The sequence below is a fragment of the Prunus mume genome, linkage group LG8 (assembly GCF_029339155.1).
Source record: "Prunus mume cultivar Tortuosa linkage group LG8, ASM2933915v1, whole genome shotgun sequence".
Classification (NCBI taxonomy): domain Eukaryota; kingdom Viridiplantae; phylum Streptophyta; class Magnoliopsida; order Rosales; family Rosaceae; genus Prunus; species Prunus mume.
In genome coordinates, this window is record NC_142705.1 from 13,378,242 (window position 1) to 13,402,167 (window position 23,926).

Consider the following 23,926-nt stretch of genomic DNA (forward strand, 5'->3'; position numbering starts at 1 on the left):
AATAAGAGTAACAGATCGTATTTACACGAGAAAATCAAAAAAGCTCACTTAAAAAAATAAATAATTAGTTGTCATCATATGATAATTCAGAGTTAGAGGCTGGACTGGGGAATATAACTAGAATTTAGTCCTTATTTCCTTCTGCAATCCACCCACCCCTTAAAATAAGATGACTGAAGCCTGCTGCTCTTTTGGCTGTTTGGCTACGCAGTTCCAAATCTTTTTGATTAAAAGAATACTAATCTTGAGTATTTATATTGCGCTCTATCAGCTCAGCCAGCCACCAAGCTAGTTGGTTCTGCAAACACTTGTAAGTACCTTTCAAAAGCTTCCATTACCAGATAACAGCGGGTTGGTTACTGATTTAGTCACTCCAATGGCTGATCCCATGACCACCCAAACCTCCTCAGCTTTGCCTCCTCCTCCTCCCCGTCCACTGGAATATGAAGTATTCCTCAGTTTTCGAGGTTTTGACACTCGAAAAGGTTTTACTGACCATTTGTACAAGGCTTTGATTCGGAACGGAATCCACACTTTCAGGGATGATGAACAACTGAAGAGTGGAAAACCCATTTCAAAGGAACTCTTCAAAGCAATTGAAGAATCGAAAATTTCAGTCATCATTCTTTCAACAAACTATGCGACCTCCACATGGTGTCTGGATGAACTTGCGAAAATGGTTGAACTGGCAGCAAACAATGAGTCCAGATTGATTTTGCCCGTGTTCTACAACGTGACACCATCCGAAGTACGAGAGCAAACTGGAGATCATTTTAAAAAGGCATTTGCTCAACATGATAAAGATTTCGAAGGTGAGCCAGGAAAGGTGGCAAGGTGGAAGAAGTCTCTCAATGCAATAGCCGAACTCGAAGCCGAAGGATTTGATCTGACAAATTTTAGGTAAGGCTGGTTCTTTTAATATGTATGATCTGACAGATTTTAGGTGACGCTGGAAAAATCTATCAAGTATCATGGTCTAAGCTTTTTTCCTAATATTATCGGTTTTACTTGTTAGAGCTAGGAATAGCATGGAATAACAAAAACTTAAAAACTTAAAAACTTAAAAGTTCCTTAAAACGAGAGATTCACTAATAAAGGACCCTGTACACTACATTAGTAATCAGAGTTTGTCTAGGGAGTGTTTGATCGTGAGATCAAATAGCTAGATTGATCAAATATTGTATAAAGTCTACAAGAGTGTCACTCAAAGAAAAACTCTATAATAGGCCATATAAATCAAAACCGAATACATCATTTTAGTAAAGTATAGGAGAAGCCCGCATGACATTAGAAGGGTGCACGTTGAGAGGCCGGAAATCTAACTACAAGTATAGTATGACTAGAAAACACGACGAGTTTTACATTTTTTCGTCTTTAATTATGAGGTATACTGACCCAAATACTTAACAGAATGCTCTAACTATTTGCAGATACGAGACAGATATGATTGAAAAGATAGTTGAACGTATTTTTGGTGTTTTGATTAAAACATTCTCAAATGATGATTTAAAGGACTTTGTTGGAATGGATCGTGTAAATGAAATTAAATCCAAAATGAGTTTGTCTATGGGTTCAGAAGAAGTTCGTGTAATAGGGATTTGTGGGATGCCAGGGATTGGTAAGAGTACTGTTGCAAAAGCTCTTTCTCAAAGAATTCGCAGTCAATTTGATGCTATCAGTTTCATTTCTAAGGTTGGAGAGATATCTAAAAAAGAAGGCTTATTTCATGTCAAAAAACAACTTTGTGATCACTTGTTGGATAAGAAAGTAACCACAAAGGATGTCGATGATGTGATATGTAAGAGATTGCGTGACAAACGGGTGCTTATAATTCTTGACAACGTGGATGAATTAGAACAAATAGAAGCTGTGGCTGGAAGTGACGGTGCAGGCTTATCCAATCGGTTTGGTAAGGGAAGTAGAATCATCGTAACCACAACAGATGAAAGGTTGTTGATAGATTATAACCCAGATATATACACAATTGAGAAACTTACTCCGGATCAAGCTCTTCTTCTCTTCTGTCGGAAAGCCCTCAAAACAGACCATCCCACGGATGCTTTTAAGAAGTTGTCTAACGAATTTGTAGATTACATTGATGGTCATCCATTGGCTCTTGAAGTTTTCGGTCGCTCCATTACGGAAAGAGAAGAAGATTATTGGTCTACTAAATTGAAGTCTTTAAAAGATAAAGGCTACTCTGGTGAGAGAAAATTATTGGTGTTCTTAAAGCAAGTTTTGATGGATTAGAGAATCAAGAACAGCAGGACATGTTTCTGGACACTGCATGTTTCTTCAAAGGCGAGGATGTATGTCGTCTAGAAAAGATATTTGAAAGTTGTGGCTACTATCCAGCATCAATATAACCATCCTTTGTGAGAAATCTTTAGTAAGCATTGTAGGGGGAAGATTGTGGATGCATGATTTACTACAGAAAATGGGCAGAGGACTTGTTCTAGGAGAATCCAAAAAGGAAGGAGAACGCAGCAGATTGTGGCATCATACAGATGCCCTTCCTGTACTGAAGAAAAACAAGGTGAGAAGTTTAGAAGAATCATACAGCACTCCCGAATAAATGCATTTTGACTTCATCATCACTAATATTTAATGAATTGTGAAAAACAAATGTGCTTTCAAATGCCTATGTTGCACATTTACTTAGATTAAAATGTTTTTTATTTAATTTCAAGATAACATGTCCACTTTATTTGAATTTTGAATTTTTGGTTTTTTGTTGCTAATAGTCTATGGTATAAATATTTTTCTACTATGGCTATTAGGGGACAGATGCTGTTCCTAAGCTCGCCTCAGCCAGACAAAGTACACTTGAAGAAAGATCCATTCTCAAACATGGACAATCTAAGATTGTTGAAGATTTTCAATGTGGAATTTTCTGGATGCCTTGAATATCTTTCAGATGAGTTAAGCTTATTGGAATGGCACAAATGTCCTTTAAAATCTCTGCCTTCAAGTTTCGAACCCAACAAACTTGTTGAACTGAACTTGACTCAAAGTGAAATTGAGGAATTATGGGAGGACATTGAGAAAGTAAGATTATTTATTCTGTCCATTTCTTAGGTTGAATTTGTTTATCAAGTTAACTCAACCTTAGCCTATGGTATGAATTTGTTTATCAATTATATACTACTTTTGTTTTTATTATTTTATTTTTATGAATTTCTTTACAGCCCTTGGAAAAGCTGGCGGTATTAAACCTTAGTGATTGTCAAAAGTTGATCAAGACCCCTGACTTCGACAAAGTCCCAAACCTTGAGCAGCTAATCCTTAAAGGTTGTACAAGCTTGTCTGCAGTTCCCAACGATATCAACTTGAGATCTCTCACAAATTTCATTCTTTCGGGATGTTCCAAACTCAAAGAAGCTTCCAGAGATTGGAGAGGACATGAAACAATTAAGGAAGCTTCATTTAGATGGGACAGCAATAGAAGAGCTACCAACATCAATCAAGCATTTGACTGGCCTTACTCTGCTCAATCTTAGAGACTGCAAGAACCTTTTGCGTCTGCCAGACGTCATTTGTACTAGTTTGACATCACTTCAAATACTCAACGTCTCAGGTTGTTCCAATCTTAATGAGTTACCAGAAAATTTAGGGAGTTTAGAATGTCTGCAGGAGCTCTATGCAAGCAGGACAGCTATACAAGAGCTACCAACATCAATCAAGCATTTGACTGACCTTACTCTGCTCAATCTCAGAGAATGCAAGAACCTTTTGACTCTGCCAGATGTCATTTGTACTCATTTGACATCACTTCAAATTCTCAACCTCTCAGGATGTTCGAATCTTAATGAGTTACCAGAGAACTTGGGAGTTTAGAATGTTTACAGGAGCTTTATGCTAGCGGGACTGCTATAAGCCAAGTACCTGAAAGCATCTTTCAGCTGTCTCAGCTTGAAGAACTTGTTTTGGATGGTTGTAGCATGCTTCAATCATTGCCACAACTTCCATTTAGTATAAGAGCTGTAAGTGTACAGAATTGTCCTCTCCTGCAGGGAGCGCATTCAAATAAAATAACGGTGTGGCCTTCAGCTGCAGGATTTAGTTTTCTAAGTCGCCAAGGAAATAACGACATAGCTCAGGCATTTTGGTTACCTGATAAACATCTATTGTGGCCATTCTATCAAACATTCTTTGAGGTCATCTCTCTCTCTCTCTCTCTCTCTCTCTCAAATTAACTTTTTTTTTTTTTTTAAATTATCTTTCTTTTACTTCTATTTATAGGGTGCCATTCAGCGTGGTGAAATGTTTGAATATGGTTATCGATCAAATGAAATTCCAGCATGGTTGAGCCGTCGGAGTACTGAATCCACCATAACAATCCCGCTACCTCATGATTTAGATGGTAAGAATAAATGGATAAAACTTGCTCTATGCTTTGTTTGTGAAGCAGCCCAGAAGCATGATAGTTTGGAAGATGAACCAGAATTTGTTGAGGAATTGGGATTCAAATTGAATCGCAATCACCGTATTGAACTATGTACAACTGAAGATCCTCATGAACGTCTCCTTGCGCTTGATTACCGTGATTGCAATTTCGCTGGACCATTTATACATTGGTGCTTTATACCACAAAGTGACCTTGCAGAAAGTTCAAATAAACGCTTGATCCAAGCTACAATTACACCTGATAGCCCAGGGACAAAGGTTACAGGGTGTGGGGCAAGTCTCATATACTTGGAAGATGTGCCCAAATTCGTCCAGAAATTGAATAAACACTATAGTTATTGCTATCACGGCTATCAGATTGAACAAGAAGAAGATGGTATGAGAAGTATTCCGTCCACAAGCGGGGTTCAAACTGAACAAGAAGAATTACAGGAACAAGAAACTACTACTTCAACCCGGATTGCAGGTCAATTGAGAAGAAACGTGGAGTCATTGCTTGAAAAACTATTTGAGGTACTCTCTCTCTCTCTCTCTCTCTCTCTCTCACAAACACACAAAAAGAATGATGCCTGAATTACTGATATCATGGGTTACCATACATATCTTTGTCCAGGGATTACAGCAGGGCCTTCCGAATCTCTATGATTATGGTTTTATTTTTTGTCTACGAGAAAGATTACTGTGGTTTAGTGAACAAAGCAGTACGCATCTGCATGCACAGTAAACTTACGTCTTCCTCCAAATCTGCACAATGATGAGAAATGGGCAGGACTTTCTCTCTACGTTGTCTATGCTCTGCCTCCAGGATCTTCCACTTTTCCGCACTTTTTATGAGTGTTACTTGTATACACCTATTGAGGCTGTGGGCCATGAGCAACTGATGCATCGCCTAATGTTATTTTCCCCCTGGGATGACAATGTAGGGTCACATCGACTCCTCATTATTCATATACCACGAGTACGCTTTCCGGAACGTCTGAATCGCTGTCATTTCATTCAGGCTTTATTTGGATGTAGAACTCCAGGTGTGGAGGTTGAAATGTGTGGGATGCGTCTAGTATACAACCAAGATTTGAAAGGGTTAATCCAAACAATTATCGCCCATTGCACCAATGATCGCCTGCTTACTACGGAACTGGTGATTTTACGATACCAAGAAATATAAGGGAATTAGTTTGGGAGCTACAAGTTTGCTAACGAATCTGCTTGCAGCAGCCAAATCCAGCGAGCACAGCTCTGTCAGCGAAGTTTGTCCTCCTTGCATGCCAATAGATTTCCGTCAGAAACTTATTCTGCTGAGGACTCCCAACATGAAAGAAAAACAACACCAATTCGTCCACCACAGGACTTTGGCAGTTCCTTTGATCCTACCAACAAAATGAGCTCAGATCAGAATCAGCTCCTGGTGAAGATTTAATTTGAGCCTTTGCTCTGTCTGTCTGTCTGTCTGCTCTCTCTCTCTCTCTCTCTCTCTCTCTGTGGATCCTGATATCTTCTCTTATATTTTGCAGGACTTTAAACGTGACTTGAAATATAATTCTTGTTTCCCTCCAAATGAGATTGTAGAGTGGTTCGGGCATCAAAGCAGTGGCCCCTCTGTAAAAATCCCTCTACCATCAAATCTATGTGAAGACACCAACTGGATAGGACTAGCTTTATGTGCATACTTTTCAGTCCTTGACCACTCAACTACTGACCTTGACAATTTGAATCCTGAAATTTCTCACAACCTTACATGTCTATTGGAAACTGATGAAAGTTGTCTGGAATCTCTCCATGGCTATTGCACCAACAGTCAAGAATTCAAGTGGTTGTATCGTATGGGAGGATTCATTTGGCTGTCCTATATACCACGATGCTGGTTTTCAGATCAGTTGAAAGAACGAGGCCACCTGGAGGCTTCAATTGGAAGTGATCGTGGAAGCTTGGGTGTGCATAGGTGCGGGCTTCGTCTTATATATCTGGAAGATGAGGAAGGGCTTAAGGAGACCATAATGCACTGCATGACCTCCTTGTCTGATATTAATCAAGGAAAAGATAAGCAATGCCAGAACTGCAAGGCAGGATCATCTAGTATAACTGGCAGCAACGTTGTACATCCCCCTTTTGAAAGATCAGAGGAGCCCAATGATAAGAAATGGGTATGATCTCTCTCTCTCTCTCTCTCTCTATTTATATATCTAAATATATATCTGACACCTTGTCTCTCCCCTACAGAACTTTGGTTGTCACTCGATGTATAATTTTTGTTTCCCTTCAAGCATCACTCTGGAGTGGTTTGGGGATCAAAGCAGTGGCTCCTCGATAAGAGTCCCACTACCACCACATTTATATAGTGCCACTAATTGGATAGGATTGGCTTTATGCGCATCCTTTTCAATCATGGAGAACCCAACTGCCGACCTAGACAATTTGAATCCAGAAATTTCTCACCACCTAATATGTCACTTGGAGTCAGACAGAGGTACAATAGAACCTCTCCATGACTATTGTACCACCAACGAAGAATTCCAATGGTTGCCTTTTGGAGGATTCATTTGGGTATCCTATATACCACGAGTGTGGTTTTCAGATCAGTTGAATGAATGTGATGTCCTGGAGGCTTCATTTGCAAGTGATCATGAAGCATTTATTGTGCATGAGTGTGGGCTACGTCTTGTATATCAGCCTGACGAGGAAGAGATTAAGCAGACCATATTGCACTATATGACGTCGTTGTCAGATAAGAAAGTAAAAAATAAGCAATGCCCCACGGGTGACGCGGTATCATCTAGTAGGCCTAGCAGCTATATTGTGAAACCTCATCTCAAAAGATTAGGAAGGCCTAGTTGGGTATGACTTGCTCATAACACCTTGACACCTTGTCTCTCTTTTACAGGACTTTGATCGTCACTCCATAAATAACTCATTTACACACACACACACACATATATATATAAAACACATTGATACCTTGTCTCTCTTTTACAGGACTTTGATCGTCACTCCATATATAACTCATGTTTCCCTTCAAGCATAACTCTAGAGTGGTTTGGCCGTCAAAGCAATGACTCCTCGGCAACAATCTCGCTACCACATAATCTAAACTTAGACAGCAATTGGATAGGATTAGCTGTATGTGCATACTTTTCAGTCCTGGAGCATCCAACTGTCGACATTGACAATTTGGATATTCCAGCAATTTCTCACCACCTTATATGTAATTTGGAATCAGATAGAGACAGTCTAGAATCTTTACATGACTACTGCACCACAAACGAAGAATTCCTATGGTTGCATCTCGGAGGATTCGTTTGGGTATCCTATATACCACGAGCATGGTTTTCGGATCAGTTGAATGAATGCGGTGTACTAGAGGCTTCAATTGCAAGCGATCATGAAGCCTTTAGTGTGCAAAAGTGTGGGCTCCGTCTTGTATATCAGCATGATGAGGAAGAGTTTAAGCAGACCATATCTCGTTCTCAGATAAGAAAGGGAAAAATAAGCAACACCCTCACCGCCCGTTGAACAGGATCAATGACACTAAGGGTAAACTAAGGACTGGAATAACTTCTCCTCATTAGCAGATTTTGCTACCTTGGGAACTCCTTCTCAATATATTGATGCAGTCAAGCATTCATCTAGTTCTCAGTCGAAGTCCATTATGAAAGTCATAATCTTTTACTGGTTGAATTACAGAGTGGTTAGATTTTTTTTTTTTCTAATTAAAAAAAAGTGGGGTTGATTAAGTATTTGATCATTATATGCGTTTCCACAGCTAATTTACTATCTATTTTAATGGTGAATTACAACAGAGCACTTCTTCTTATTACAGCTTAATTGGGTAATTTAGGTGAGTTACAACAGAGCATTTCTATTTTAATGGTGAGTTACTAAATGCTGTTCTTCTTTTGAAGCAAAAACAGGGCAAAATAAAAATGAATTCATACAAATGAAAATGCATATGACAAGTGGGAACCAAAAGATATTCAATAAATAAAACAGATCAAATTTTGACATACCAGATGTCGGCGAGCTGAAGATTGAGGAAGCCCATGATTATTTCTTCAACCCTCAAATTTGTCTGCTACAGAAGCTATGGCTTCCGTTGAAGAACTCTATCAAGTATCAGGACAAACTGAGAAGGAGGTGTAAGTCTGTACTAAGCCTTTATGCAATAATACTAACCTTGTTCAGTCATTGTAGCAGTAGAGAAATCTGGTCTCGTCTAGAAAGTCTTCTTCCCTCTGCAGCTCTTGATGTCTCTGTCTCTTAGATAGGGTGAGTACTGATTTTAGAGCGTGTTTGCTGCAAGGGAAGGGACCTCTATTTATAGATGCATCACTACGAAAGCCTTGCCTATCAAGAAGTATTCGAGTGTCCTTTTTGCATTAGAATAGGTTTGTTTCAATCCATGTTGTATTAGGAATCCTGATAATACTTGTGTTTGATTTTAATAAGCTCTGTACAAGCATTATCTAATGAGGATTGAGTTGTATCTCCTGATCAAACCAAAACCCGAATCCTCTTAGGATTAGAAGATCACCTTTTATGGATTAAGACAATAAATTGTCTTACATTCTCCCACTTGATCGATTAATCCCAAAGTTTTGTGTTGATCACTTAAGGCCTTGGTGAAATATAACTCAATCTGATTCCATCAAGCAATTGTCAATTTTAAAGAATGAAAAGGAACCATCAAGACTTCACTGAATATATAAGGATCCAGAGTCTTTATAATCACATTGATCATTCTTTAAAACCACATAAGCTTCCATCAAGATTAAACAGCAAAATAAACATGTTTCACTGTAAAGCTTTATGAACGTGTCTATTCATTGTCCCTTAATTTGACTACTAAGGTCTTATCATTTAAAATGATATCCTGTCATGAATGAAAATCATATGCAGACATCTTCAGCTAGCTTTCTGCTCAATTCATTCAATTGTTTATAAGTATATATATACATAACAATTAAACGTGTAAACTGTTTAACTAGAAAACTTTATTTCTGAATCAGAAACTGAAATCAACATCCATCAAAAACCATAACCAACTGTAAATTAAGACTTCAACAGAAAATTACTCTAAACTTAACAAGGCTCCCACTGATTTAAGCATTCAAATCATTCCTTAATCCCATGCCCATAACATGCCTATGGAACACTGCATTTGGGACTCCTTTTGTGAGAGGGTCTGCTATCATTTTGTCTGTACTGATATGACTTATATTAGTATAGCCTTGAGCAATTTTCTCCTTCACTATTATGAACTTGACATCCAATAGTCTTGAACCCTTTGTCCTTTTGTTTCCTTTTGCAAACAAAACAGCTGCGCTGTTGTCATTCTGTGTATCGATTCAACCACATTCAAACTGATAATGAAATTTCTTAACCATATGGCTTGAGAGGTGGCCTCATAGCATGCTAGAAACTCTGCAAACATAGTTGAACCTGCTGTCAGAGGTTGTTTTACACTTCTCCACGACACTGCACCTCCTCCAAACATGAATACAAAACCTGATGTTGATTTCATGGAGTCTTGACATCCTGCAAAATCAGCATCTGCATAACCTTGTAATTCCAGCGTGCCACTTCTTTTGAATGTCAGTTTATAATCTTTTGTCCTTTGCAAGTATCTTAACACTCTTTTCCCTGCAATCCGGTGAGCTGTCCAAGATTGGACTGAAATCTTCCTAGCACACTGACTGCAAAGGCCAAGTCAGGTCTGGTACAAACCTGCGCATACATTAGGCTTCCAACTAGTGAAGCATATGGTTTGTCAACCATTTCCAGCTTTTCTTGCTCAGTCTTAGGTGCTTGTTCAGTGCTTAGCTTATCCCCTTTTGCAATAGGAATATCACTTCCTGTGCAGTTTTGCATATTGAATCTCTTGAGCACCTTTTCTATGTAGGATTTTTGTGATAGTCCAAGTACCCCATTCTTTCGATCTCTGCTTATATCAATGCCTAAAACATATGATGCCTCAGCTAGATCAGTCATTTCAAAGTTCTTAGATAGGAAATTCTTGCAGTCATGTAACATGGTGAGATTTGTGCAGGCTAGTAAAATGTCATCTACATACAAAACTAGTAAAATGAAATGTCTCCCACTCATCTTCATGTATATGCATTCATCTAAAACATTTTCAACAAACCAAAGTCTTTCACTACCTTGTTGAACTTTAGGTACCACTGTCTAGAGGCTTGCTTTAATCCATAGATTGACTTGTTTAGCTTGCAGACCAAGTCCTTTCCCCCTTCTTGAACAAAACCTTCAGGTTGCACCATGTATATGTCTTCTTCCAAATCTCCATTTAGGAAAGCTGTCTTGACATCCATCTGGTGCAAGTGGAGGTCAAAATGTGCTACAAGGGTCATGATAACCCTTAATGAATCCTTGGTCGAGACCGGTGAGAAAGTCTCATTAAAATCTATTCCTTCTTTCTGTGTGAATCCCTTTGCAACCAATCTTGCCTTATACCTATCTATCTGTCCTTTTGAGTCCAGTTTCGTTTTATATATCCACTTACTACCAATTGGTTTGCAACCTTGAGGTAAGGTCATAAGCTTCCAGACTCCATTTTTCTCCATTGAATTCAGTTCTGACTTCATTGCTGCAAACCAGTTTTCTTTCTTTTCACTTGTCATGGCCTGTTTGAATGTTGTAGGATCTTCCATGGTATTCACATCATGTTCTGCTCCCTGTAGGTATACAAAATAATCATCTCCTAAGGCAGGTTTGCTTTGCCTTTGTGATCTTCTTAGTTCCAAGTTTGGTTCTGGATTTGCTACTTCTCGTGCTTGAGCCATGTCTTGATTTTCTGCTGGTGGTGCTTGATTGTCATTTAACTCCATTGGTTCTGCAATTTCAGGTTCATTGACATTGGTCTCTTCAGTGTGTTCGAGTTGAGTGTTGATTGAATCCATTTGAGGTAATCTAACAATTTCTTTACTTGGATTCTGTGGCATGTCATGGTTCAAGATTATTTCTTCAAAACTGAAACTTTCTTCCTCATCTATTTCTTGGTCAGTTTCTATAAAGACTGCTCTTGAGGTTTCTATGAATCTGGTAGTGTGTTTGGGACAATAAAATCTGTATCCCTTTGTTCTTTCAGGATAGCCAACAAAAAAACCACTTATGGTTTTTGGATCCAACTTCTTTTCTGCTGGATTGTAAGGTTTTGCTTTTGCTTTACAGCCCCATATTTTCATATGTTTAATGCTAGGCTTCCTTCCATTCCACACTTCATAGGGAATTCTATTTATGCTTTTGGTTGGAATTCTATTTAGAATATAGTTGGCTGTTTTTAAAGCTTCTCCCCAGAGAAAAATTGGCAGATTTGTACAGCTCATCATACTCCTTATCATGTCGTTCAAGGTCCTGTTTATTCTTTCTGAAATTCCATTTTGTTGAGGTGTACCTGGGTTGGTGTACTGAGCTATAATTCCTTCTTCTTGAAGAAACTTAGCAAAGGGTCCAGGATTCCTTCCAGTCTCATCAAACCTTCCATAGTACTCTCCTCCTCTATCCGATCTAACCACCTTTATTTTCAAGTTCAACTGGTTTTCTACTTCAGCCTTATAAATTTTGAACTTGTCCAATGCACTTGATTTCTCTTTAATGAGATAGATATATCCATATCTTGAAAAATCATCTGTAAAAGTTATAAAGTAGTTAAATCCCTCATGAGTTGGATTTGGAAAGGGTCCACATATATCCGTATGAATGAGTTCCAGTAAACCTTTGCTTCCCAATGCCCCTTTCTTTCTTAAGTTGGTTAATTTCTGATACATGGAATGCAAACTTCATCTTCGTTTTCATGATTCAATGGTGGTAAGACAATTCATTACGTTATTCATTTCTTTTGAAACATGTCCAAGTCTTTTATGCCATAATTTGAAGGAAATCTCATTGGTTTTGGTTGGTTGCACAGTGTTTATTTCCATTGATTCTTTCTTTACAGCTTAATCGAAACATTCCATCAATGAGACTTGCTTTGCCAACTAAATCTTTATTTCTGAAAATAGAACAACAACCAGTTCCATCAAAATTCAAACTAAACTTTGATTTTACAAGTCTAGTAGCTGAAATCAAACTTTTCTTCATAAAGGAACATAAACTAACTTCATCTACTTCAAATTCCAAAACCAAATTCTAACTTGATTCTAACTAACTGTCCCTATGACTTAATTAACTTGGACTTCTTCTCCATTTCCCATGAACACCTTCACTTCATCCTTGCTTGGCAGCCTCTTGTTTGTAAACTCCTGCAAGGAATTAGCTACATGAATAGAAGCACCACTATCCAACCACCATGAATCACATGAGAAATTAAACCAAATTAGATTCGAAACAGACCAAAATCAGATTGTTATTACCTTTTCCCTTCTTCTTTTCCAGCCACTTTTGTATTTCCTCTGCAGTCTCTCTTCATGTGTCCACCTTTCTTGCAAAAGAAACAACCTAATCCATTGTTGTAGGCTTCAAAGCTTATCCAGTTCTTCTTTCTTCCCACAGCACTACTTGTTTTCTTTGTTCTATTTAGTCTGAACCATGTTGACCATTTTGGCTCCCTTTTCTCTTATGATATTGTGCTCTTGTTGGACAGAAATAGTAATAAGATCATTCAAAGTCCAGGTCTCCTTCTTCTTGAGCAATGTAGGTTTCCTTGAGAGATTTAAACTCTTTAGGCAATGAATTCGGTGCAAAATGGACCATCATGTCCTCATCTACTACTGTCATATCCAGCTCTTGTAATTTCGTTCCTATGTCAATCAAGTTCATGATATGAGCTCTCACACACACAACCCTGTCCATCATACTTCATATCAATCAATTGATTCAGCAGGTGAGAACTCTTGACAGCTTTTTCAGATTCCTTGAACCTTTGTGCAATTGACTCATAGTATTTGTTGTGCATTCTTAGATTTAGGAATGCTTCCTTTCACTGATGAAGACATAGCCCTTTGCATGATTAACATAGCCATCTTGTTTGCCTTTTCCCATTTGGCACTTACTTAAGTCTTGCGAATCGCGAAGCTACATCTGCAATTGCTTTAGTTCGGGAGTTTCTCTGCAGCACAAAATCGTAATCCAGAAAACCTAGAGATATTTCCAGATCTTGTTTCCATTTTACAATTTGATCCAGTCAAGGTTTCGATGGAGTTGTGATTCCACCTGTAGAATTTGCAATACAAATTAAATAAAAACTGTCCCTAAAACTTTACTTAAACATGTTATCTCATACCTTTGGGTTTAAGTTTAAACATGTTCCAAAATCCTAGAGCCGGTTAATCGTTACAAGCTTCAATCCTGCACTCAAGTAACTCACATCTGTGGATGTAAAGATATACTACACTCACGTCATGCAATCAAGCCCGTCCAGATTGTCCAGTTGTTCCATAAGTGCTTTGTGATCAATACCTGTACAACTTTCCATTCGTGGATGGAGAATCATATAGAAGGCTACGAACACTGATGCAATTTAACGCCAATACTGCTGTTAAATTCAAGAACTCCTACACATACAGCTTTTGACCTTTGCATGCATGGATTTTCAAATTTTGGTCAAAACTTTATGAGCAGAAGATAACCTTATGCTCTTTAACAGTTAAGATTTGCAAACAAAAGAAAAACTGCTGCTGCATACTTTATAGCCTTACGATCAATTAGTCAGATTAAAGAACAAAAAGCCTAGGAGCTCTGATACCACATGTAAGTTTGTACTAAGCCTTTATGCAATAATACTAACCTTGTTCAGCCATTGTAGCAGTAGAGAAATCTGGTCTCGTCTAGAAAGTCTTCTTCCCTCTGCAGCTCTTGATGTCTCTGTCTCTTAGATAGGGTGAGTACTGATTTTAGAGCGTGTTTGCTGCAAGGGAAGGGACCTCTATTTATAGATGCATCACTACGAAAGCCTTGCCTATCAAGAAGTATTCGAGTGTCCTTTTTGCATTAGAAAAGGTTTGTTTCAATCCATGTTGTATTAGGAATCCTGATAATACTTGTGTTTGATTTTAATAAGCTCTGTACAAGCATTATCTAATGAGGATTGAGTTGTGTCTCCTGATCAAACCAAAACCCGAATCCTCTTAGGATTAGAAGATCACCTTTTATGGATTAAGACAATAAATTGTCTTACAGGAGGGTCCTTCAATCCATTGGCAAAGATGACTGCAAGTGACATCTGGATTCTCTCTTTCATCTTTTATACATTCAAATTTTCTCTTACAGCTGAGTTAACTGGAGATCGGGCAGTTTTTGAAAAAAGAGAGCTGGTAAACCCGGGAAACATTGTTCCTCTGAATTCTTCTTTTCTGTTTGGAAAAAAAGTGAAGTAATGAACTTGTCAAACTAGACCTGGCAACTTGTTTTATCAACTTGTCAAATTGGACTAATTAGTCAAATTTTAGTGTTCAGTGTTCAGGTTTTATTTTCATTCTTTTTTTTTCTTTTCAAAAACTGAAAACATATTTGATAATAGATTTCGTTTTCAGTTTTTAAAAAAATTATCAGTTTTCAAAAGTCACCCTTATTTTTTAAAACAATGTTTTCATTTTTCAAATCTTTTTTTTATTTTTATTTCTTTGTCATTCACCAAATTTACATCACCATACATGCATTGCACTTCAGTTAACAAAACTCGATATTTGGAACCTCTCGACTTGGCCTAGCGCTGGACTCTTATGTTTAGCCGTAGACCCAATTCAAGCCTCAGACCTCTAAATCCAAAATTCTCCACAAATTCATCAAAACTCCAAAAAAAAAAAAAAGATCGAAAATGCTATAAACTCTTTGTAACATGCACTTTCATTCTATGATCTTAAATTTCCCCAGTGATATGAGCTAGCCAAAAAGTTGAAACGATTTAAAAAGAATCACTCTTGAAAATAACTTTTCTATAATCCCTCTCTATTGCCATAATTTCCCCAAATGGTTGTTAACTGACATGACTCTCCTAAGAACACCCATCAAACTCAACTAAGTCAAATAATTCCTTCTATTTGGAATTATGAGTGACATAATTGGGACAACTCATAGATTTGGGAGTTACTCAAAATTGCCAAGAATTACCTAAAATGCTGATAAAGAATTGATTCACTAATCTTCCTACCGAGACATGATATCCCAACAAATCAACAGTATCTAATTACAACATCCCCCTAGGTATTGATTTGATATCTACATCCAAAGTTAGGCCCAGATTCGTGGCATGAACAATAGATCTGTCAAGAAAGACCATATCGACATAGATCCGCCAAAAATCGAGGAAAGAGAATAATTCCCCATTTAAATCTTACGTTCTCTCTCTCTCCTCTCTCTCAAGACCGGCTATGGTTTTTTCGTTTAAAAAAATACAGCTTTTGAATCTACAACAATGTGTTGGGTGAATGTAGCGTCGCCTATTAATTCCCAAACATAAATTATTTCTCACAAACCCTAGGTTGCCACCTTTTTGTAGATATGATCTTTCTCTCTGACACAAGCATCCGGCCATAAACATTCGAGTTCTTAATCCAGGATCCTTGAAATATCCTACATCTGAACTTTGCCTTGAATTTGGAGCTCTTGGAACTACCAACAGTATTTGAACTATCAACATTATTCGAAACTACCGGAACCCGAATGATGATCTTAAGACCGTTCCATAATACTTCTACATATACAAAATTTTCACAAAATAAAACTCACAATTTGAGTGAACAAACCATCAACTCATATATTTTTGGATTTTATTGACCAATTAAATTAAATATATTCTACATAACATAAAAGGAAGAATAAAACGTCACAATTTTCCATCAGACATGATCAAAAGCGTCATTTGGATTTCACTCCATTGCCCCAACATTAAATATACTACATATACAACAGTAGACTTGCAAACCATAACATCCCCTTACTCGCAATATAAACACATCCAATATAAGTCAGCCCAGATTTCATAGCATGAATTAAATAGATTCTACATGTACAAGGAAGACCGTCATCAACATAGATTTGCCAAAAATAAAAGAAAATGAGAATTGGGGGATGTTTCAAACCAATTATATATCTTAAGCGTTTAGAACTCTACTCTCACTTTAGCTGGCAGCAGCCAGCTGAAGACACCTCATTGGTCAAGGAGAGATGGAGTTGAAGGCTTGGGGGGGATGGTTTTTCGTATCAAGGGTTGGAAAGAAATACAAAAGAAATTTGGGGTTTTGAAAATGAAAGAATCTTTTGAATGGACAGGAAAAGCGCCGTGTTGGGATTATTCCACGCCAAAGCAGAGAAGCACTGTGCAGCTCCAAGAGCTCAGAGGACCTCATATTCCTTCCAACGAAATACTGTGGCTCCGCCTCTGCATATGGAATTGGTGGGAAATTGCTTTCATATGTATGCATTTTCAGGTCTCTCTATAATAAATATGTAGTATGTGGACCTGCCTCTTGAGAAGTGCACGAGCCCATCGTTCACACTATAATTTTTTATCTTTCTTTTGGTCTCAGGTTCCACGCTATCTTTTTACACCAGAAAATCAAACAAGTTGGCATAAAATAAGAGTGAGAGATCCTTGGTTTCCTTTTGCAATCTACCTACCCTTTAAAATAAGATGACTGAAGCCTCCTGCTCTTTTGGCTGTTTGCCTATAATATTCCCAATCTTTGGATTAAAAGGAAGCTAATCTTGACTTAGACTAATTAATCTCTGATTATTTAGTGTCTTGTTCGTTCAAGCCTTATATTGCACTCAGCTACCAAGCTAGTTTTGGTTCTGCAAATAATTTTAAGTAGCCAAAGCTTTCATTGCAAGGTAGCAGGTTTGGTTACTGATTTAGTTTTTCTCCAATGGCCCATCCCATGACCACCCAAACCTCCTTAGCTTTGCCTCCTTTCTCGACCCTTTCACCGAAATATGAGGTGTTCCTCAGTTTTAGGGGTTTCGACACTGGAAAAGGTTTTACTGACAAATTGTACAAGGCCTTGATTCACTACGGAATCCACACTTTCATGGATGCTGAACAACTCGAAAGTGGAGAACCCGTTTCAACGGAACTCTTCAAAGCAGCTGAAGAATCGCAAATATCAGTCGTCATTCTTTCAACAAACTATGCAACCTCCGCATGGTGTCTGAATGAACTTGTCACTATGGTTGAACTTGCGGAAAACGACGAGTCCAGACTGATTTTGCCTGTGTTCTTTGGCGTGACGCCATCCGAAGCACGAAAACAGATTGGAGTTCATTTTGAAGAGGAGTTTGCTCAACATAAAAAAGATATCGAAGGAGAGCCAGGAAAGGTGGCAAGGTGGAAGAAATCTCTCACTGAAATCGCCAACCTCTCAGGATATGATATAAGAAATTACAGGTAAGGCTGCTGCTTTTTATTATGTATTTTCTTTTTTGGGGTAAACATTTCAGTTATATTTTTTTCATAGTAGATGTTGGTCAAAACTAGCTCCTTTGATCAAATACGGATCCTCGGATCACTTTCCACAGTCACATTCCAAGAAAGTTAAAAAAAAAACAAAAGCAACAGAAGAAACAGATAGATCAAAAACATGTTGTTTTGTATTTGGATTATGAAATGGCGAAGAACTACATCCATAGAAACTGAACTTATAGATGTCTATACAAACCTGCCAACCTTTAAACCTAAGTAGTAAATCGTAAACACCTTTTTCTTAAAGTACAGGTGAAGTCCGCATCACATTAGAAGGGTTCATGTTGGGTTTTACATGTTTTCGTCTTTAGTTATTACTTGTATTGACCAAACACTTTACATAAAGCTGTAACCTTTTTGCAGAAACGAGACAACAGTGATTGAAAAGATGGTTGAACGTATTTTTGGTGTTTTGATTAACACATTCTCAAATGATTTAAAGGACTTTGTTGGTATGGATCGTGTAAATGAAATTAAATCCAAAATGAGTTTGTGTATGGGTTCGGAAGAAGTTCGTGTAATAGGGATTTGTGGGATGCCAGGAATTGGTAAGAGTACTGTTGCAAAAGCTCTTTCTCAAAGAATTCGCAGTCAATTTGATACTATCAGTTTCATTTCTAAGGTTGGAGAGATATCTAAAAAAGAAGGCTTATTTCATATCAAAAAACAACTTTGTGATCACTTGTTGGATAAGAAAGTAACCACAAAGGATGTCGATGATGTGATATGTAAGAGATTGCGTGACAAACAGGTGCTTATAATTCTTGACAACGTGGATGAATTAGAACAAATAAAAGCTGTAGGTGGAAGTGACGGTGCAGGCTTATCCAATCGGTTTGGTAAGGGAAGCAGAATCATCGTAACCACAACAGATGAAAGGTTGTTGATATATTATAACCACTCAGAAATATACACAATTGAGAAACTTACTCCGGATCAAGCTCTTCTTCTCTTCTGTCGGAAAGCCCTCAAAACAGACCATCCCAAGGATGCTTTTAAGAAGTTGTCTAACGAATTTGTAGATTACATTGATGGTCATCCATTGGCTCTTGAAGTTTTCGGTCGCTCCTTACGGGACAGAAAAGAAGATTATTGGTCTACTAAATTGAAGTCTTTAAAAGATAATAACTACTCTGGTGAGGAGAAAATTATTGGTGTTCTTAAAGCAAGTTTTGATGGATTAGAGAATCAAGAACAGAAGGAGATGTTTTTGGACACTGCATGTTTCTTCAAAGGCGAGGATGTATGTCGTCTAGAAAAGATATTTGAAAGTTGTGGTTACTATCCAAGCATCAATATAGACATCCTCTGTGAGAAATATTTAGTAAGTATGGTAGGAGGAAAATTGTGGATGCATGATTTACTACAAAAAATGGGCAGAGATATTGTTCGTGGAGAATCCAGAAAGGAAGGAGAACGCAGCAGATTGTGGCATCATACAGTTGCCCTTCCTGTACTGAAGAAAAATAAGGTGAGAAGTTTAGAAGAATCATAGAGAACTCCCAAATAAATACATCACTAATATTTACTTAGATTAATAATTTCAAGATAACATATCCACTTTATTTGAATATTGATTTTTTGATTTTTTGTTGCTAATAGTATAAATATTTTTCTACTGTGGCTATTAGGGGACAAAAACTGTTGAAGGTATTTTCCTAAGCTCGCCTCAGCCAGACAAAGTACACTTGAAGAAAGATCCATTCTCAAACATGGACAATCTAAGATTGTTGAAGATTTACAATGTGGAATTTTCTGGATGTCTTGAACATCTTTCAGATGAGTTAAGCTTATTGGAATGGCACAAATGTCCTTTAAAATCTCTGCCTTCAAGTTTCGAACCCGACAAACTTGTTGAACTGAACTTGTCTGAAAGCGAAATAGAGGAATTATGGGAGGAAATTGAGAGAGTAAGATTATTTATTCTGTCCATTTCTTATGTTGAATTTGGTTATCAAGTTAACTCAACCTTAGTCTATAGTATGAATTTGTTTATGAATTATGTACTACTTTTGTTTTTATTATTTTATTTTTATGAATTTCTTTACAGCCCTTGGAAAAGCTGGCGGTATTAAACCTTAGTGATTGTCAAAAGTTGATCAAGACCCCTGACTTCGACAAAGTCCCAAACCTTGAGCAGCTAATCCTTAAAGGTTGTACAAGCTTATCTGCGGTTCCCAACGATATCAACTTGAGATCTCTCACAAATTTCATTCTTTCGGGATGTTCCAAACTCAAAAAGCTTCCAGAGATTGGGGAGGACATGAAACAATTAAGGAAGCTTCATTTAGATGGGACAGCAATAGAAGAGCTACCAACATCAATCAAGCATTTGACTGGCCTTACTCTGCTCAATATTAGAGACTGCAAGAACCTTTTGAGTTTGCCGGACATCATTTGTACTAGTTTGACATCACTTCAAATACTCAACGTCTCAGGTTGTTCCAATCTTAATGAGTTACCAGAAAATTTAGGGAGTTTAGAATGTCTACAGGAGCTCTATGCAAGCAGGACAGCTATACAAGAGCTACCAACATCAATCAAGCATTTGACTGACCTTACACTGCTCAATATCAGAGAATGCAAGAACCTTTTGACTCTGCCAGATGTCATTTGTACTCATTTGACATCACTTCAAATTCTCAACCTCTCAGGATGTTCGAATCTTAATGAGTTACCAGAGAACTTGGGCAGTTTAGAATGTTTACAGGAGCTTTATGCTAGCGGGACTGCTATAAGCCAAGTACCTGAAAGCATCTCTCAGCTGTCTCAGCTTGAAGAACTTGTTTTGGATGGTTGTAGCATGCTTCAATCATTGCCACGACTTCCATTTAGCATAAGAGCTGTAAGTGTACATAATTGTCCTCTCCTGCAGGGAGAACATTCAAATAAAATAACGGTGTGGCCTTCAGCTGCTGCCGGATTTAGTTTTCTAAATCGCCAAAGACACGACGACATAGCTCAGGCGTTTTGGTTACCTGATAAACATCTATTGTGGCCATTCTATCAAACATTCTTTGAGGTCTCTCTCTCTCTCTCTCTCTCTCTCTCTCTCTCTCTCAAATTAACTTTTTTTAATTATCTTTCTTTTACTTCTATTTTATAGGGTGCCATTCGGCGTGATGAAAGGTTTGAATATGGTTATCGATCGAATGAAATTCCAGCATGGTTGAGCCGTCGGAGTACTGAATCCACCATAACAATCCCGCTGCCTCATGATGTAGATGGTAAGAGCAAATGGATAAAACTTGCTCTGTGCTTTATTTGTGAAGCAGCCCAGAAGCGTGATAGTTTGGAAGATGTACCAGAATTTGATGAGGAATTGGGATTAAAATTCACTCGCAATCACCGTATTGAACTCTGTACAACTGAAGATCCTCCTGAACGTCTCCTTGCGCTTGATTACCGTGATTGCAATTTCGCTGGACCATTCATACATTGGTGTTTTATACCACAGAGTGACCTTGCAGAAAGTTCGAATAAACGCTTGATCCAAGCTACAATTACACCTGATAGCACAGGGACAAGGGTTACAGGGTGCGGGGTGAGTCTCATATACTTGGAAGATGTGCCCAAATTCGTCCGGAAATTGAATAAACACTATAGTTATTGCTATCACGGCTATCAGCCTGAACAAGAAGAAGATGGTATGAGAAGTATTCCGTCGATAGGTGGGGTTCAAACTGAACAAGAAGAAGTACAGGAACAAGAAACTACTACTTCAACCCGGATTGTGGGTCAATTGAGAAGAAACGTGGAGTCATTGCTTGAAAAACTATTCGAGGTTCTCTCTCTCTCTCTCTCTCTCTCTCTCTCTCAAACACACAAAAGCAATGATGACTGAATTACTGATATCATGACTTTCCATACATATCTTTGTCTAGGGATCACAGCGGGGCCTTCCGAATCTCTATGATTATGGTTTTATTTTTTGTCTACGAGAAAGATTACCGTGGTTTAGTGAACAAAGCAGTACGTCTGCATGCACAGTAAACTTACGTCTTCCTCCAAATCTGCACAACAATGAGAAATGGGCAGGACTTTCTCTCTACGTTGTATGTGCTCTGCCTCCAGGTCTTCCGCTTTTTCGCACTTTCTATGAGTGTCACTTGTATACACCTATTGAGGCTGTGGGCCATGAGCAACTGATGCATCGCCTAATGTTATCTTCCGTGTGGGATGACAATGTGGGGTCACATCGACTCCTCATTATTCATATACCACGAGTACGCTTTCCTGAACGTCTTAATAGCTGTCATTTCATTCAGGCTTTATTTGGATGTAGAACTCCAGGTGTGGAGGTTGAAATGTGTGGGATGCGTCTAGTATACAAACAAGATTTTAAAGGGTTGATCCAAACAATCGTCCATTGCACCAATGATCGGCCTGCTTACTACGGAACTGGTGATTTTACAGATACCAAGAAATATAAGGGAATTAGTTTGGGAGCTACAAGTTTGCTAACGAATCTCGTTGAAGCAGCCAAAACCAGCGAGCACAGCTCTGTCAGCAAAGTTTGTCCTCCTTTCATGCCTTTCGATTTCCGTCCAGAAACTTATTCTGCTGAGGACTCTCAACATGAAAGAAAAACAATACCATTTCCTCCATTACAGGACTTTCGCCGTTCCTTTGGTCCTACCAACAACATGAGCTCAGATCAGAATCAGCTCCTGGTAAAGAAACCTTTGCTCTCTCTCTCTCTCTCTTTCTCTCTGTGTATCCTGACATCTCTCTCATATTTTGCAGGTCTTTGAACGTGACTTAAAATATAATTCTTGTTACCTTCCAAATCAGATTGTAGAGTGGTTCGGGCATCAAAGCAGCGGCCCCTCTGTAAAAATCCCTGTACCACCAAATCTATATGAAGACACAAACTGGATAGGACTAGCTTTATGTGCATACTTTTCAGTCCTCGACCGCTCAACTACCGACCTTGACAATTTGAATCCAGAAATTTCTCACCACCTAATATGTCACTTGGAGTCGGACAGAGGTACAATAGAACCTATCCATGACTATTGCACCACCAACGAAGAATTCCAATGGTTGCCTTTTGGAGGATTCGTTTGGGTATCCTATATACCACGAGCGTGGTTTTCAGATCAGTTGAATGAATGTGATGTCCTGGAGGCTTCATTTGCTAGCGATCACGAAGCATTTACTGTGCACGAGTGTGGGCTACGTCTTGTATATCAGCATGAAGAGGAAGAGATTAAGCAGACCATATTGCACTATATGACGTCGTTGTCAGATAAGAAAGAAAGGAAAAAATTGATCGAAAATGCTATAAACTCTTTGTAACACTCACTTTCATTTTATGATCTCAAATTTCCCTAATGACATGAGCTAGCCGAAAAGTTGAAACGATCTAAAGAGAATCACTCTTGAAAATAACTTTTCTATCATTCCTTTCTATTGCCATATAATTTCCCCAAATGGCTGTTAATTGACATGACTCTCCTAAGAACACGCATCAAACTCAACCAATTTTGTAATTACGAGTGAAAAATGCATACAACTCATAGAGTTTTTGGACTTTGTTGACCAAAAAAATACCAAGAATAAAAATCTGAAACGCTTATAAAAGGAAGAATAAACGTCGCTAATCTTCCTCCGAGACATGACATAGAGAGCACCCAACACACCAATCAACAGTATCTCTACCATGACAACATCACCCTACGCGCACACATCCAAAGTCAGCCCAGATTCGTGGCATGAACAATAGATCTGTCAAGAAAGACCATATCGACATAGATCCGCCAAAAATCGAAGAAAGTGAGAATTGGGGGAAAACCCCTTAAATCTTAAGTGTTTCTCTCTCTCTCTCTCTCTCTCGGCTATGGTTTTTTCGTTTTAAAAAATACAGCTTTTGAATCTATCAACTTTTGAATGTGTTGGGATATAGAGAAACTGAAAAAAGATAGTTCCTCGTCATATTCCTCTAATGAAATCCTTCCCATATGGAATTGGTGGGAAATTGCTTTCATGTGTACGCATTTTCAGGTCTCTCTATAATAAATATATGGTATGTGGGACCTGCCTCTTGAGAAGTGCACGAGCCCATCTTTCACACTATAATTTTTTATCTTTCTTTGGTCTCAGGTTCCACGC

General features: G+C 38.2%; 1 protein-coding gene and 1 pseudogene across 2 annotated transcripts; both read left to right on the forward strand.

Annotated features, from left to right (window-relative positions):
- The first annotated feature begins 376 nt into the window (after window positions 1–376).
- LOC103339374 (disease resistance-like protein DSC1) lies at window positions 377–8,098 on the forward strand (annotated as a pseudogene). Its single transcript, XR_016122705.1, has 9 exons — window positions 377–900; window positions 1,431–2,536; window positions 2,781–3,048; window positions 3,189–4,157; window positions 4,243–4,920; window positions 5,021–5,812; window positions 5,919–6,548; window positions 6,625–7,239; window positions 7,378–8,098. The product of XR_016122705.1 is annotated as a disease resistance-like protein DSC1 (transcript).
- An 8,656-nt stretch (window positions 8,099–16,754) lies between these two features.
- On the forward strand, window positions 16,755–23,179 carry LOC103339373 (TMV resistance protein N-like). The gene is made up of 7 exons (XM_089042890.1): window positions 16,755–17,737; window positions 18,176–19,283; window positions 19,444–19,722; window positions 19,863–20,834; window positions 20,919–21,596; window positions 21,697–22,485; window positions 22,559–23,179. The coding sequence occupies exons 1-7, from the start codon at window positions 17,220–17,222 to the stop codon at window positions 23,111–23,113; spliced, it is 4,899 nt and encodes a 1,632-aa protein (XP_088899016.1). The 5' UTR covers window positions 16,755–17,219; the 3' UTR covers window positions 23,114–23,179.
- Window positions 23,180–23,926: the final 747 nt, after the last annotated feature.

What these genes read in the sequence shown, in the direction of transcription:
- LOC103339373 (XM_089042890.1), top strand. Translation starts at nt 17,220, where the DNA reads ATGGCCCATCCCATGACCACCCAAACCTCCTTAGCTTTGCCTCCTTTC. An exon ending in CTGTACTGAAGAAAAATAAG is followed by an intron (nt 19,284 to 19,443) that starts GTGAGAAGTTTA and finishes TGTGGCTATTAG; the next exon opens with GGGACAAAAACTGTTGAAGG. An exon ending in TCTATCAAACATTCTTTGAG is followed by an intron (nt 20,835 to 20,918) that starts GTCTCTCTCTCT and finishes TCTATTTTATAG; the next exon opens with GGTGCCATTCGGCGTGATGA.